Genomic DNA, 15547 nt, shown 5'->3' with positions numbered 1-15547 from the left:
AGATTAACGCACATTTGCATGCACAGTAATCGCTGGATGAAGAAAGATGAGTAGCCAAAGTGTGCCATTTGTAACTGAAACCTGAAATCAGAAAATGAACCTGAAAAAATTGAAATTTGTTATAACTAAAAGTAAGGGCTGACCCAGTAACCTTAAGCCCCCAGCACCAGAATTGGCGCAGCTATGAGCATGACATTAAACCCCCCATTACACCGCAAAACATGTGCAACAACAAAAATAACTGGTACTTAATAAACATGTCGATAACCTTTTTATGCAGAAATGAGTTGAACAGAATTCATGCCTAAAATGAAGCAACCTTTACAACAGTGCAGTTCTGTGAACAGGAGCTCTCAGCTAAGAAAGCTATAAGTAAACATTTGGCCTGTTACTTCACATGTCAGGCAGACATCATAACATTTGAGATGCAATTTTGCAGGTATTAAATCATGCAAAAAGAACGGTAAACAGGGTGGGTGGTCACCACAATAAATGAAACATTTCTTCGACCTGTGATACTTGCACAGCCAAACCTCATTGTGACAACACAGCACCTGAAGAAAGAATTTATTTGTAATAGTACTTTGGTATTTGTTATCAAAGTACACGTGAAGGTTGTTGCGCATTCAATAGGAAATGAGCATGCAGTGCAACAGGAGCCTGAATATGCACAATGGCAGCTACTGCAAGGCTTCAGTGACCTAGAAGCATTATGTTTTTAGTTCCACGCCTTTCACGGTAAGCAGCAACAACGACATTTGAGGCACATTTCTAATACACTTGCATAAAAACACCCGCACTAAAAATGTTGCGATTTCATTTGAATGTCGTATATTAAATCACTGCCTGTTTTCGACGTGGAGAAATGCAGGTGCAAGGGGTTTTTGCGCAACATCTGCCATGCCACTCACTTGGAGCCAGCTGCTGTCTTGTCACAATAACCCCCTTGCCTGTTATTTGTTGTTTTCCTTCGACACTTCCCACTTTGACGTGTTGTGGTGCTAGACCTTTAACCAACAAGAGCCGATACTCGCGACAGCCAAAGGTATAGTATTCGAAAACAGGTAAAATGGGGAAGGGGAGGGAGAAAAAAACACTCGCAGGTTTTACTTTTTGAGCATTCAGATGATTGTCTTTGAAAATTCTTTCAATGTTATTTTCAACCATGTGGTGATAAAAATTATCTCGCTGTAACTGACACAACAGTTAATGTGGAAAACTGGGCGTGTTGATACATAATCTTGGTGCATGTTGGTCAGCACAGTCCCTGTCGTGTATCTCTCTCTGTCCCTGTCTTTTTTTTTTTTTTTTGCACTGTTTTGCCTCGATACCATAGCATCGCAAGTTTCTGGCTTCATTATGGATGCATAGCTTATACAGAAATTACGCATGACTAAAAACTTGCCACCTAGTTTGTTATATATGACAATATTTGACAATTAATTTCAGTCATCCGAGAGACTCTGCACAACATTTATATTTCAAGCTTCAAATCCTACCCCTTCTTTTTAAATATACAATAAAAATGTGGACTCTGCTCTTTCACGGCAGAAATAATGAGTTTATCCACAACTGGATGGACCAGTTGATGTTTTTTAACGCCAACAGCACCTGTTTCTCAGAACAGAATAACCTAATTCTATCGAAGTTTTAATATAACTACGGCAAACAAACTACCGTATTCGCAGCCATTTCAATACGGAATGAACTACTCACCCCTCTTAAATCGATTCGCTCTGCCAATTTATTTCGAAACAAAGTGAAATGTTTTCTATTATCGACTTTGGCGTAACATAGAAAACTGTCTGCCATGTAATTGTACTTTTTGCAGTGTTTCTGTTGTCATTTGCTTTAGTCTTTGATATGAATTTGTTTCTATTGCAATCATTGAATTTATATACAGCCAAACCCCGCAATAATAAAACCGCCAGAGAAAGCCAGAAAATTCGCTTTTGCGGGAATTTCGCTGGCGCGAGAATGAAACATAAATGACCGGAAAATCGGCCACAAACCAAACATTTATTCCCTAAAGTCGGTTATATAACTTCGTGAGCATTACCTTGCAGCCAACGTCACAGTTCAGCTCTCACTGTACAAGTGAATCAATGCTAGTCGTCGTACGCGATAAAGAACGACGAGATCGTGTCAAACACATCCAAAACATTCCGTGGGTTCACCTTCTCTGCACGTTTTTCGCCCTGGCCCTCGGCACTGAGTATGTCCGATCATGCAAGCGAAGCCCAGCTTCTTTTGTTTACGAACTTTGCCAGACAGAGTGGCACCTCGTTGCACGAATACTGTTTAGAAAAGTAAGTGAGCACCGCTTTGTTGACGTCCAGAAAGGCCACAGCCGTCACTGTTTTGCTTTGTGCATGTGCGCCATTGAGAACTGGTGGGATCCTTGCTTTTCAAAATGGTTTAGAGGGCTGCAGGCGTTTCCAAACTCGTCGGCGCTATCCTCCCTTTATACTCCCTTCCTCCACTTGCGCCACCGACTTGGGTGACAATGGCTGCCTTATCTCGTAGCGATAAAAACCTCCACTTCTGGGCTGGCGAAGGCATCTTACCGACAGCAAACATGCCAATCACCGAATACAAACAACAAATGCACGCGCACTGTTCAGTGGTAGTGGGCTAGTGTAGCCCAAGCCAAAGCCGTGACTTGAGTCGTCATGTGTCGCCCCCTGGTGGTGCCGCTGCGAGGCTGCCTCCACGGCCGCCGGCTGCGCGGTCTTTTGTAAACAAACATGGCGGCGGCCATGCAAGCGTGCTGTGGCAGAAGTTTACACGCTTTGAGTAAAAAAAAAAAAAAAAAAAAAGCATTTGAGCACTTTTTGGACACAGTTAACCTCCAATGGGTAGGTAAAATGCCGACCAAACTTGCAGCGAATTTCGTTAACGCGGGATCAGTTTCCAAAAACGTTTCGTTGCCGTGAGATATAAAATACATGGGCGTCTATGGACGTTCGCCGGGGATGCGAAAATATTTCGTTGGTGCGGGAATTTCGTACCCGCGGGATTTCGTTATTGCGAGGTTTGACTGTATATTGTTCCCTGTCTGTTCCTGCCCCTTCCCTGTTGATACATAGTTTACTCGCTACCTCCTCTAATGCTGTTTTTTGACGCACTCTCTCATAGGAGGTCCCCCCGACAGTTTTTTGACAATGGGGCCTCCTTCTGTATTACGTATTTGTACGCACTTTTTAAACACGTGAAATAAGCTTCCACTTCACTTCACTTCAAAATACACCACTTTATGTTGGTTATAACAAGCTTCGACCATAAAATAAGCCAGAGTAAAGAGAAATTAGCCTTAAAGGTGAAGATTTGAAGAATTTGGATTGTGGAAGTAAGCAAGCACCTTTTTTGAGTGTACGCATTTGCAAAGCACAATGACAGCACCTTGTTTCTATAAGCAAGGCACGCTGTTCTCCTCGCTCTCACGGAACAAAAACTCAGGCCCACATTCCCGTGGCCAGAAGCTCCACCCTGCTGAGCTCACCTTGGAATTCCAGCTTGGGCAGAATGGGGAGGACATAGTCGACCGGGATGTTGTGCGCTGCTATCAGCTGCCACAGGCAGAACTGCTCAAAGGTCTCCCACTCCAAGCTCGCATCTGGGTGCATGTAGGGACAGTCAGCACAACACTCGACAGCACCATGCAGCCAACACGGCTGAGCAAATTTCCCACCAGTGCCACTGCTTACACCACAGTAAACTCTGTTCGGGTGAAATCAAAGATTTCTGGTTTCACCAAAACAGAAATGCTCTCAGGATATACAAAACATCTCAAAATAGTGCAAGAAAAAAAAAAAGAGTGCCTTCATGACGGCATCCGCCAATTTTGAACAGTGTTTGCAACCAAACAGTTTTGGTGAGTACCTAGGCACCTTGTTCTCTGAATCTTTTAAAAAGTTTGCACTTTAAAGTATGATCCATTCGGAACAAAGCACTCGGTCTGACTCCATCGTTGGATTAAAATAAAGCAGCAGTCACTCAACATGCTTAGGTTGACCGAGACATAGCGCACAAATGAAGCCCGAGCTTTTCACCGTTTACTTTATCATTACACTTTGATGTGGTGGCAAACTGTGTAGCTTGCCTGAAATATTATTTTCTTTGAAATAATACAGCAATTTTCGGTAATAACACAGCTACAAAATTTCGTCAGTAAAACTTCAAGGTAACTTCCTCACTGCACACTATTGTCGTCCAAATGGTTCTCTAACACCTGTCTTTAGATTTCTTTGAAGGATTTCTTAATTTGCTCACAAGTAATCGGTAATCTAATTAGTGGCAGTGATGTTAACAATGCCATGATACAAATTGATCCAGCACGATGGAAAGTTGGGCGAGTTGGTGTTTATACATTATGGGAAAAGGTGCGGAAAAATACGGTGACTCACAAAGAATAGAAAATACTGAGCGTGGCATCCTGTGTGTATTTTCTATTCAGTGTCGTCATCTTTTTCCACACCTTTTCCCATAAGAAGTGATTCTTTGCAGGTTAAGCTGCATGTTCTCTTAAAATCAAATGCTTGCTGGAAGGCTATCAATCTCCCCACCAGACTCCTCCCTCATTCATATATTTTTTACATACTTGCAAAGCTGCAATTTACAAATCTTCAAAGTGCAGTTGGAATGCACACCCACTGTGACACCAGACTGAAACAGTGGCAAAAGATGAAGCCACATGGCAAGAACTGGGCACCTGCATTCTTTTTTGCAAGCTTCTACACTTCTACACGCAGGAAGACAGGCCGTTTAGCTGAATGCGCTGCCAGCAGCAGTGTTAGTGAGCAGCCAATGTGAAAGCCCTCCCTTACTCAGTATGGAGATGAACGAGTCTTTCCGGAACATGACCATGTTGCCTTGGAGGATGTGGCACACGAGGTCCTGGAGCTGCATCCACGCACAACATACACCATGATTAGCATTGTCCTAATCATCACGCATCTTCCCCCGAGCCTCTTTCCATCCTTGTGTGGGAAAATCACTGCACATCATGTGCCGTGAAAGAACTGAAATGCCATACTGATCCCAGCTAGCACGACAGAGACCACACCAATTTCAGAAACAGATGCCTGTGATACAGCTGCAGCATATGTACTTCCCCACAAGCAGATCTCTGTGATTCACACCAAGATCTGGACAGACAGGTGTCACATTTAGCAGAGACACACAAAGAACCTTCACTACGATTAAAATTTGGGCTGATGCCGTCAAAGCTGGGCCCACTGCCAAGCTGTCGAGAACTCTGTCGAAACAATGGCAGATGCCATGCTACGTTCATTGTTGCTTTTAATTTTTGACAAAAGCAAAAAAAAAAAAAACCTAGTGTGAGTGACAGACACGCTGAAAACTTGTGCTCTTGTCAACTCAAAAAAGAAAGCAGTTCACCTGTAATGCGTCGATGCAAGACACAATAAGGTTGAGGATGTCGGCATTGCCAATGGCTACGTTTGGGAACTGAAAAAGAGAAAAAAGAAGGCAGAAGGAGGTTAGGCCAGCATTCAAGCTTGGACCAAGGCTTCCAATGGGTGAAAAGTTCTGGATACTGTTCCTCCTGACCAAACCTTGCATGCACGAGTGCAAAAACTACAAGGAATTTGTTTGCTGCTGTTACCGCCGTAACAATCACTGTGATGGGGTGCAGCATACCTGGGTGTAGATTTCGGGAATCAAGTAGCAAAAGAGCCGAACGTCGTCGTCTTGGCAGAGCTGCAAAGAGTCAAGCCAAGGGAAAGTACAGATACTGGGTAATCCATTGCAATGAAAACGACAATTAGAAAAAAAAAAAAAGTAGCGAGAGCAATTTAAAGAGGGAAAGAGAAAGCACACAAGGGTCTTCACTTCACCTAAAGACGGCACACTTCTGGCTGTCTGCATTATAAGAAATTATTCAAGACCTGCCACTTGGGACAGATGCGAAGCTGCAACACTCTGCTCCTTTTTGCAGGATGCACAGGCGCATTACCATGACACGTAGTTGCCTGAACTCCATTTCCCTGCACCGCTTATGGCAGCATCCAGAAAGTAAATGGATGAAGTAAGCTGTTCTTCACAACCTGTGGTGCTGGCACCGTACACGCTGGCTGGCCAGCTAGCCTATTTGGAAGCAGATTTCTTGGTGCACAGCCCTCCTAAATATCACCTTCACGTTATAGGCACCCACACATTGAAGCCAGGCTTGGAAGCCAGACATTGTGGCATTCCCACGAAAAAGCACGAGAAAATGCTCCCCGCACGAGGTGAGCCAAACCTTGAGGTCCTGAAGGAGGCACGACGAGAGGGCGTGATGACTTCGGGCGTAGTCCCGGTACGACGTGTAGCCAGGCACACTGCCGACGTTGGCGCTGCCCGAGGCCCGCAAAAAGTACAGTAGCCGGTAGCCGAGCCGAGGCTGGTGCTGCCCCAGCTCCCAGAGCAGCATAAGCTGCGCTTGCCGGCTGGGGTCCTCCTCGGGCGTCTGGCACAGGTTTCTGCGGGGCCCAAGAGAAAGAAGAAAGAAACGAGTGAGGAAAATCCAGAGTTACACACAGCACATGCCCGGGACATAAAGCACACTCCATGGCAGCCGTGGATTACTGCACTGCCTGGTGTCCTTTCATAAGTGCATCCAGGGTGGGGCACAAGGCATTTCTGTTTTTATCTGCCCTAACAAAAGAAAGAAAGAAAGAGAAAGACAATATTCAGATTGGTGTGGTGGGATCTACATAAAGGCCGACCTCCCTGCAGCGAAATTTCTCGGCGAAGTTCGCGCGGCGGCTGCCACAGTTTGACGCGCCGCTCAGTTTTCACCCACCCCAACCTCCATGCAACATGATGTGGCGAACGTCGCCGCCGAGCGAGCTGCTTGCATCAAGGTTGCCAGATGTAAAATCCAAAACAACATGTGCGTAAATATAACTTTGCTCACAATTTGTCTTCAACAAAACCTAACTAGGATGTAATCAGACTTGATATAAACACCTGAAATAATGTTTATTTACCTATTTGTTTATTCTACAAGCTTTTTTTCGAGAGTGGCTTCATAGTCAGCGCACAAACATTTCCAAATGGCAACAATGGGTGAAGCTGCTCAGTGGTTTTGCTTTGCTCTTGTTTTGCTTTGCAGATACTTGCAGTTTCACGCGCTCAACTTCTCCATTTCGACTACACTTTTGCACACCGTAGTATACTATAAATGGCAACTACCCGCCGCCGCTGTGTTCTTCTCTTATGGAGTCTCGTCTCCATGCTTACTGTGCAAGAGATACAACTACCTGGAAAAGGCGCGAAAGGAGCGCCTGCTCTTTGGCTGCCGAGTGCGCAGGCGCTCTGTGCAGACAGGAAGTACAAAGCTGCGATTAGCTGCGGCTTCAAAATACAGTTTGCCGCTTCCGGTCGCGTTCGCCGCTGCGCGTTTGCTGCCACACATTTGCTGCCGCGAGTTTGCTGCCGCGCGTTTGCTGCCGCGCGTTTGCCGCCGTGCATTAGCCGCCACGCGTTTGCCGCCACGCGTTCGACATCTAGCTCGCGTAGGTCGCGAGCGAACAGCCGTATTTACGACGCCGCCGGTGGAGCGGCTGCCGCTGCGCGTCGTTTGCCGCTTTTTTGCCGACATTTTGCTGCATAGAGGTCGGCCTTAACAGTGTGATTCCAGTTGTGTGACATTTTTGCTTTGAAGTGAAATCACCTCACCCTCCTCTCCCCTCCTTTATCCTGTCCACTTTTGCTGAAGCTTCAAACTGCTAACAATTGACAGGTTTTTGAGAGATGGCACTATTACCCCTAGTGCAGTAAAACACGTGGATGGCTGTGCTTCAGAACAGTGGCCCCAGGCTTGCGTCAATACACGCAATGGCATTGTGCACATAAAGCTTGATTTCAACGTGACAAACTCGCGCACACTGAAGTACCACCTCTGATGCCTGTTGGAGAAAAGAATCTTTTCCAACCTTGCATGAGGAGTCAAGACAACAACAAACGACGTCAACACAGGACACTGCACAGACAAAATCAAACGACGTCAAAACAAAACAACGTAACAAAACATTTTTGTGACCAGCAGCAGCAACATTCTTGTATCCTGGAAGAGGCTTCTACATGAAATGTGTTCATTTAGCTCCCTTTTGTTTTAGCTGCAACGAGACTTGGCTCAATCTGCCCCCAGAAGGCAAAGCCACCGCTATCTACCCTTCCCCCAATGTTTGCAGCACAGGGCCACTTGCCAGCCAGCAAAACGATGAACAGCAAGGAGGTAGCAGCAATGTTTAAACAGTCACGAGGTGCCCCACTTGTGGTGTGCTGCCAGATGGCGCTTTATTCCTGCTGTCCTTCGACACCCCAGGCCGACGCATTCTTCATCGCCTGTTTTAAACTAAACTGACTGCAGCACAATTGCTGGATTCTAATTCAGCCTTCTTTTGCAATACAGGTGAACATAAAAGGGAGTCTCACCTGAAGATGACAAACAGTGGTGTCCCTAAAGACTCCTCGATGGATCTGCAAAAAATAGACAAGAATGGCTAAGCTGCAAAGTTTGTCTAAAACACCTTTGCCAGTGTCCTTTAACTAAACATGGTGTATGTGTGCACATACGTATGCCTGTATTCGGAATATCATGCATCGAAACCTCTTTCCTTGAAACCTGGAGCAGATTTCTTGTGAATACTGCTCATGACAAATTACTGTATTTGCACAATTCTAACACACAACTTTTTTCGCTAAGACTAGCCTTCAAATTTTTGTGCACATTACAATCGGGCTCAAAACTGAAACCAGCCTCAAAGTGCCCAGCAGCTTCCAAATGGACACTAATTCCTCCAGAAATCCAACTCAATCCAACTGAAAACAATCTGTCAACATCACGAGTAAATTTTAGCATACCCATTCTGCCCATTCCTCGAATGGGTCAAGTGCTTAAAATTGCAAACGCTTTAAATGTTCCCCGCTCCATCTTTAATGGCAGAAAGAGGTGGATAAGCAAGTTTCTGAAGCACAAGAGGTTCTGCCGCCACAGCTGCGTGCACCAAATAAATTATCTTCCGCCAAGTACGCGGTGTCACAGCTTTTACATCTGCACAGTAGCATCAGCTTCAAGTTATTTTTTGAACTTTCCTGGGTAAACTTACCTGCGCGTTACATTTGGGGGTGCATTAGAATCGTTCAAATATGGCAGGTTATCGAAACTGAGTAAAATACTGATGGGAAAAGCAACTTGAACTACTGAAGCTCGGGGAGACACCAATGTTTTGTATGTTATCTTTTCTTTCACATTGGCACTAGTGGGTGCAAAAAATAAAATCACTTTATACTCAAGTCAAGTTTACGGGGCTTATTGATTTTTATGTCCAGGCGAAAAGCAAAAACGCCCATGTGTACGAGATTTATGTGCACGTTAAAGATCTCCAGGTGGTCAAAATTAATTCGGAGCCCTCCACTACGGCGCGCCTCATCACCTGCATTGCGTCAGCGCGTTAAACCCCACAATCAATCGATTTTTATGTCCACTGCATCAGTGCAAAAAATTTTTCAATTTTGCCACAAACACTCAAGGCTTTTTCGCATAGCTTCGATGTTATGCAGAAAAGCCAACACACAAGCTTGTGCCATGTGTCAAGGGCAGACGGTGTGCATGTACAGTCAACGTTACCATGTATAACAATATATTGGATATAACGAAAAACAACTATGGCACCGTCCACTTTTCTATGCTTTCTATGGCAAAATAAACCTTTTATTACTATGCTCCAGTGCTGCGATAGCGGATATAACGATTGAATCCGGTTCCAGTGTGCGCCCAAAATGTGAGCTGCCGCCAGCTCTCCGCTCCAGTGCTGTTATTGTCCGCTCCAGTGGTGTTCCTGTTATTTAAAGAAGTTATTAGGAGAAATTTTCACGTTATGTTTTTTCGCTGCTATGGGTGCCTACCAGCCCAGCAATCGTGGAATGGCACATTAGATGGTCGACTGCAGCATAGATAGTTATTCACAGCCTCAATTATTTGTGTCAGTTTTGGTTCAGATGAAAGGAACATTGAGGCGGCCGCTATGGCAGGCCAGCGCTCTTGACGTCACTGTTCTTGTTGCCCAATGGCCAGTCTGGACGCGCGCGTCAGGTCCAAAACTGTAACCTGTCACACAAGGTGTCCAGAGAGAGAGAGAGAGAGAGATAACGTTTACACGAAAAGCTCCCCCTTATGGGACGGCGGTGGCTGCCCACCGGGCCTCCGCGACCTGGAAGCCTCGGGAGGTGACCAGCATAGAGTTTCATACAAATAACTAGCGGGGAAACTGGCGCTAGTGTCAACGCGAACATGGCAGCGGCGCTTACGCTTCAATGGGAATGATGGGTAGTTTTGGAACCGGATTGCGTAGGATCAAAACGGGCTTATGGCTGCGCAAATTGTGCTTTTTGACAAAAAAGCTCTCATTGCCCGGTTCTCCGTTTACAAATTACATGGCAAACAAAAAAGTTAGTGACGAAAAACCGGTTTTGTACAAAATAAAACGGCGCGTTTAAATAAAAAGCAGACGCGGAGTCGAGGAGGTTTGTGGAGCAGGTTTGCCATTTTCCGCCAACTACAGCAGGACGCGGACTTCTTTAAAAACTACTTGTAAAAGTTTCGGCGCTGGTGGTTTGTAATAGTAAGAGAAATTTTGTGCTCATAAGAAAAAAGAAACCGATTACCTTTGGAGAAGTTATTCTTGCGTGAATTAGTGACATCCATCAAGCTGCGTTCCTATCAGCCGCCGGTGCTGCTGTTCTACACCGTAGGAGCCGGCGTTCGCACGAAAGGTGTGGCTGTTCCAAGCGATTCGCAACCGTCGCCAGCTTTGACAATACATTGCTCTGCCGAATGAGCAGCGCCGCAACTCCTAATTAGCAGACAACTTCGCCGCACAGAGCGCCGTCATTTATGTTTTCATGCTCGCTGTGCGGCAATGCATTGATAACCCACCCAATTCGCAACTCTGGTTGCAAACCATTCCGCTCAGGGCGGCGTCAGTGCACGCGAGGCATGCAATTCAAGGAGAAACGTATTTTTGATCACTCCTCCCAACACCCCGCCTAGGCAAATGCGTTCATGCAAATCCAAAAGGAAAACGAAACTGCCTGTAATCCATAGTAAGTTCCCTGAGCCATCAAGCGCCAATCCGAATCCACAACTACCCATCATGCCCATTGAGGCGTACGATCGCAGCGCCAGTTTCCCCTCTAGTTATATTGTAAGAAACTCTATGGTGACCAGCACCTGGTCTGAGACCACGGAGCTCCGCATGGCCTGCTCCCAGGCCTGAGGCCTGGGGTTTTGGGAGGGGATCCTCGGGGCACTCGCTGAGGGCACGGAAGTGCATGTTCTGTGCACCGCAGTGCGGGAAGTGGGGAGGGGGAAACAGGTGGGGCTGCTGTAGGATTGTGCGCGGGGGCAAGGTATGCGCTTGGATGATGTGCCTCCTCTGGTGACAGGATGTGGCAAGGGGGCGGGAGAACCTGACAATTCAGTTTGTGGTGGAGTGTAATGCCGGTGCATGTGTATAATGCGGTAGGGATGCTGTGGTTAAAAGCAAAACAAACACGAGGCAAAGCAGCGAGTGCCAACACCATCCAGCACCTTGGATATATGACAGGAGCCCTGATGACCGCAGTTTGGGGCGAGGTGCTCAACACGGCATACTGATGCCGATGTCAAAAAGGTATCCAATATGAGCTTCCTCGGGTGTGCAAAGATTACAACTGACTTAAAATGCGTTACACTTAACGGTTACTGTCGAAACACCCTGGAAGATATCTCCATATACAAAGGACGCTTTTTACATGATTATCCCAGCTTTGAAATTTCACGTCAGTACTCCTTTAATGCACTTCAAGACCATTGCTCACAGCTTGGTGACCTTTGCCAAGTACCTGGGCGAGCACGGTATTTCAGTTTTTCCAGCTGCTAAACACAGTGTTATGACAAAAAAAAAAAGAAAAGCCACTGATTACGTAACCACTTCACATGTACCATTACTGTGAACACAAGTACATTTCAGCCCAAGATGCGCTTCAACATGCCCCAAAAGGCCACAGAACGAGCACACGCCCGATCACAGTAGCACAACTCACTCGTCGTCCAGTTCCTGTGGGAAGAGCTTCCTGGTGAATTCGCTGTCCAAGATCTGTGCAAGGCAGGTCCCAAGGGAGGTGGCAGCGTCCTGGTCAAAGTCCTCCTGGGAAAGAAAGAGACGCTGCAGCACTCTACAAGGCAGTGCGCTCAGTTTTACGGCAGGCTCAACAAGGTGGCAGAGAAAGGAAGCAGGCAGGGTTCGGTTAAAGCTCAATGCTATTGCACGAAACTGTTATGGTAGAAATGTACAGCGTGTTGGCACCCCCCAGCTGACAACACTGTGCTCAAATGACAGTTCTATGCACTGAGGTAGAAATAGCGTATTGATACAGATCAGCCCCACAAGCAACATGCACTTCCAGACCAGGTTCTAGAAAGATCAAAACATCAGCCCAGCTTTACTGATTTAACATCGCAAATGCTGATGTTAACAGCGCAGCTGCCTGACATTCCCTAATCGCAAGGCTAATACCCCTGTCCAACGTGCACTTAAATGGAGTGTACACGGCTAAAAGGTCATTTGGGAGCACCTAATGGCAAACATGAGTGACATTTTCCAAGAATACAATTTAATTTAAGCTGAGCGTGTTCCCGAAACACACTTTACCCGGGTTAGCTCGCAGAGTCAGTGATCTCGTCAGCAGGGGTCCGAAAATTGATAAAAATAACATAAAACAATGAGCGTTTTGATGACTATAACTTATGTTAAAAGTTATTTATAGATACATTGTTTACCTATTTTTACAGAAAGAGAAGCAGCGACGAAAAACAAGCAAAGCGCCCAATGACGTGCCAGCAATGCGTGGTGGGGTCTTGTTCCATGGTGGCTGTTCTCTGCGTCATTCGTGTAGGTGCTTGTGTTCCCGTTTCAGCATTTTATGTTATAATCTACACTCTCTGATAATTTCCTCTCGATGATAATGCTGCTGGGATTCACTGCGCAGCAAATAACCGTGAAGATATGACCACCAACATTCAGTCACCGATGACATGGTAATGTTTTTTGTGAACTTATGAGAGACGCGACTGCCATATTGAACAATGCAAACACAACGAAGTGTTGACATTGTTTCTTGCGTGACAAAAAGGGGTAATTTCAAGTAAATTTCCAGAATATTTATGACAGTTATCACAACTGACATCACGGCCAAGAGCACGTTAATTGGTCATTTCGCAGTGCACAGGCGGAATGTCATTCGGGGAGCCAAGTGCACTCACCGTAAGGGCACTTAAAGGAGCCATGAAGATTGATTGATCGTAGCGTTTTAACGCGCCGACGCAACGCAGGCGATGAGGTGCGCTGTAGTGGAGGGCTCCGGATTACCGTATTTATTCGAATATAGGTCGACCTTTTTTTTCCGAAAATGTGCTTAAAAATTGAGGGTCGACCTATAATCGTGACCGAAGAACCTCGACCTATAGTCGTGATCAAAAATGGCGAGCGCACCGAGCGATCCGTTTCTCAGTCGCGCCCGGCGCTCCTCAATTTGAGGCGGCAGCGCGGAGCATCTAGAACAAAGACAGGCAAGAAAATAAAGGAAAAAATAACAAAACAATCAGCGTAAGAAAACCACCCACAGTCACTGCCGGCTATCGCGCATTACCTGCGGCCGAACCGCACGAGCGAGCTTACGTACTGGGGTACTGGCTAGAGAGCCAGATTGGCTTGGCTTGGTGACTTCGGAGCCGCGGTAGCGGCTAGCGCGAGGTGGGGGTAAAGGTGACTTTCGCCACCTAGCGTAGCCACCTCGTGAACGGAACGGCGTTGCCTGCTTCGCTCGCTGTCTCTACTATCTCCCGTTCTCCATTTCATGTGCTTTCTTTGTGTTTGCTTCGTTGTGATTTCCGCACACAACGTTTTTCTCGTGCGCATTTCGCGATGTCACGTCGGACTTTAAGCGCCGGGTGATCCTGTTTGCTGAGAACTTGAACAACTGCGCCGCTCAGCGAGAGTTAGTCGTTAATGGAAAGGTGATCAGGGGATGGCGGAAACAGCGGGACGAACTTTTTGCTTGTAGGGGACTGCGTCGTGCGTTTCGTGGTGGGAGGCACGATGCTCTCGAGAAAAAACTCCGGCTGCACGTGGAAGAGGAACGTGCGAAAGGACACCGAGTGTCCTGCGAAGATATTCAGACCAAACCTCATCAGTTTGCGCTGCGAGGCGGGATTGGCCGTTCAGCCTTCAAAGCCAGTCGGGGGCGGGGGGTGGGTAATGAACTGCGGCGCATGCGGCGCAAGTTCCGACGACGACGCAGTATGTGGCTCCGACCAGTGAGGTGACCGCGTTGTAAATAAATGGGAGTTTTAAAAAGTTTCCTCAAGTTTTTTTTCTTAAAAGTATGGGTCGACCTATAATCGAATATATTATTTTTTTTTTCGGCGACTTCAATTTTTAGGGGGTCGACCTATATTCGTGCTCGACCTATTTTCGAATAAATACGGTAATTTTGACCACCTGGGGATCTTTAACGTGCGCCGAAATCTCGTACACACGGGCGTTTTTGCTTTTCGCCTCCATCAGAAAAGCGGCCGCTGCGGCCGGGAATCGAACCCGCGACCTCGTGCTCAGCAGCGCAAGCTCAGCAGCAGAGCCATGAAGACAAAGTACAAGTTGAGTTTATTAGAAAGACTGCTTAGTCCCGATAACAATGATACCAATATTATCGCAATCTTCGAACAAATAACGGAGATATGAAAGAAACGTGTGAAGCAGTCGCGACCCCCTAGCCAATTTCCCGCAACTTTTCTATGACGTCACGGGACCTTGTTTGTGCGATTGGCGGCCGGCTAACTGACCTGTCGCGACGACACATGACTGGACGTCTGTAATGGGGCCTTTAGTTCCATTTGACCGCATCACTTGAATGCTAACGTGCAGTTAACGCACTGAAAATTGTGTTTTATTGTTGGCCCGTATGACGTCATTCTTGCTCATAACATGTCACTGTGGCGCAAAATTTGAAAGTTTTTAAATACTTCTTGCTTTTTTTTTCGTTAAAAAAACATCTTTTGTGGCTGTAATGGAGCTGAGTGACATACTGAATCCTAGTTTTTTTTCAAATTAAGTGAAGTTTTATTTTCTCTTCATGGCTCCTTTCAATAGGCTCATTTGGCAGGTGTATAAGCTCCATAGAACTTCTCGAAGCCAGCAGATTGATTCCTGATCATGCCAGTTCATTTTTGCTGTGTTCCGCTGCCCGCGCCATCTACTGGAGCCTTTTGTAACTTTTGAACTTGGAACACTGCCACCAGGGGGCGCCACGAGCACTTTTTGTTTTTTCATAGCATATTTATTTGCTATAGCAAAAATCAAGCAGTCATGTATTTTTAATTTATAAAAAAAATGCAAATATCACTTAAGTATTGCTGTATTGCTTCAAATATGGTTTTTCTATTCTATGCGTCTTCTTTTTGCTCAGCAATGTCGACAAGCATGAACACTGCCACCAGATC

The 15547-nt window shown here is 46.1% G+C and overlaps 1 protein-coding gene across 1 annotated transcript in view; it reads right to left on the bottom strand.

The window, feature by feature from the left end:
- The window catches only part of Ints3 (integrator complex subunit 3), a 43749-nt gene that overhangs the window by 12270 nt on the left and 15932 nt on the right, over window positions 1-15547 (bottom strand). The window contains exons 17-23 of the mRNA XM_077700772.1: window positions 12094-12197; window positions 8443-8487; window positions 6263-6482; window positions 5662-5721; window positions 5401-5469; window positions 4827-4902; window positions 3503-3616 (exon numbers count right to left, since the gene is read on the bottom strand). Of these exons, the coding sequence (XP_077556898.1) occupies window positions 3503-3616; window positions 4827-4902; window positions 5401-5469; window positions 5662-5721; window positions 6263-6482; window positions 8443-8487; window positions 12094-12197 (688 nt within the window). The remainder of the gene's footprint in view (window positions 1-3502; window positions 3617-4826; window positions 4903-5400; window positions 5470-5661; window positions 5722-6262; window positions 6483-8442; window positions 8488-12093; window positions 12198-15547) is intronic.

The sequence above is a fragment of the Haemaphysalis longicornis genome, unplaced genomic scaffold, assembly GCF_048455015.1.
Source record: "Haemaphysalis longicornis isolate Haplotype H1 unplaced genomic scaffold, Haemaphysalis longicornis Haplotype H1 scaffold_2, whole genome shotgun sequence".
Taxonomy (NCBI): Eukaryota; Metazoa; Arthropoda; class Arachnida; order Ixodida; family Ixodidae; genus Haemaphysalis; species Haemaphysalis longicornis.
Note: the sequence above shows the minus strand (reverse complement) of the source record. Positions and strands in the feature narration are given on the sequence as shown.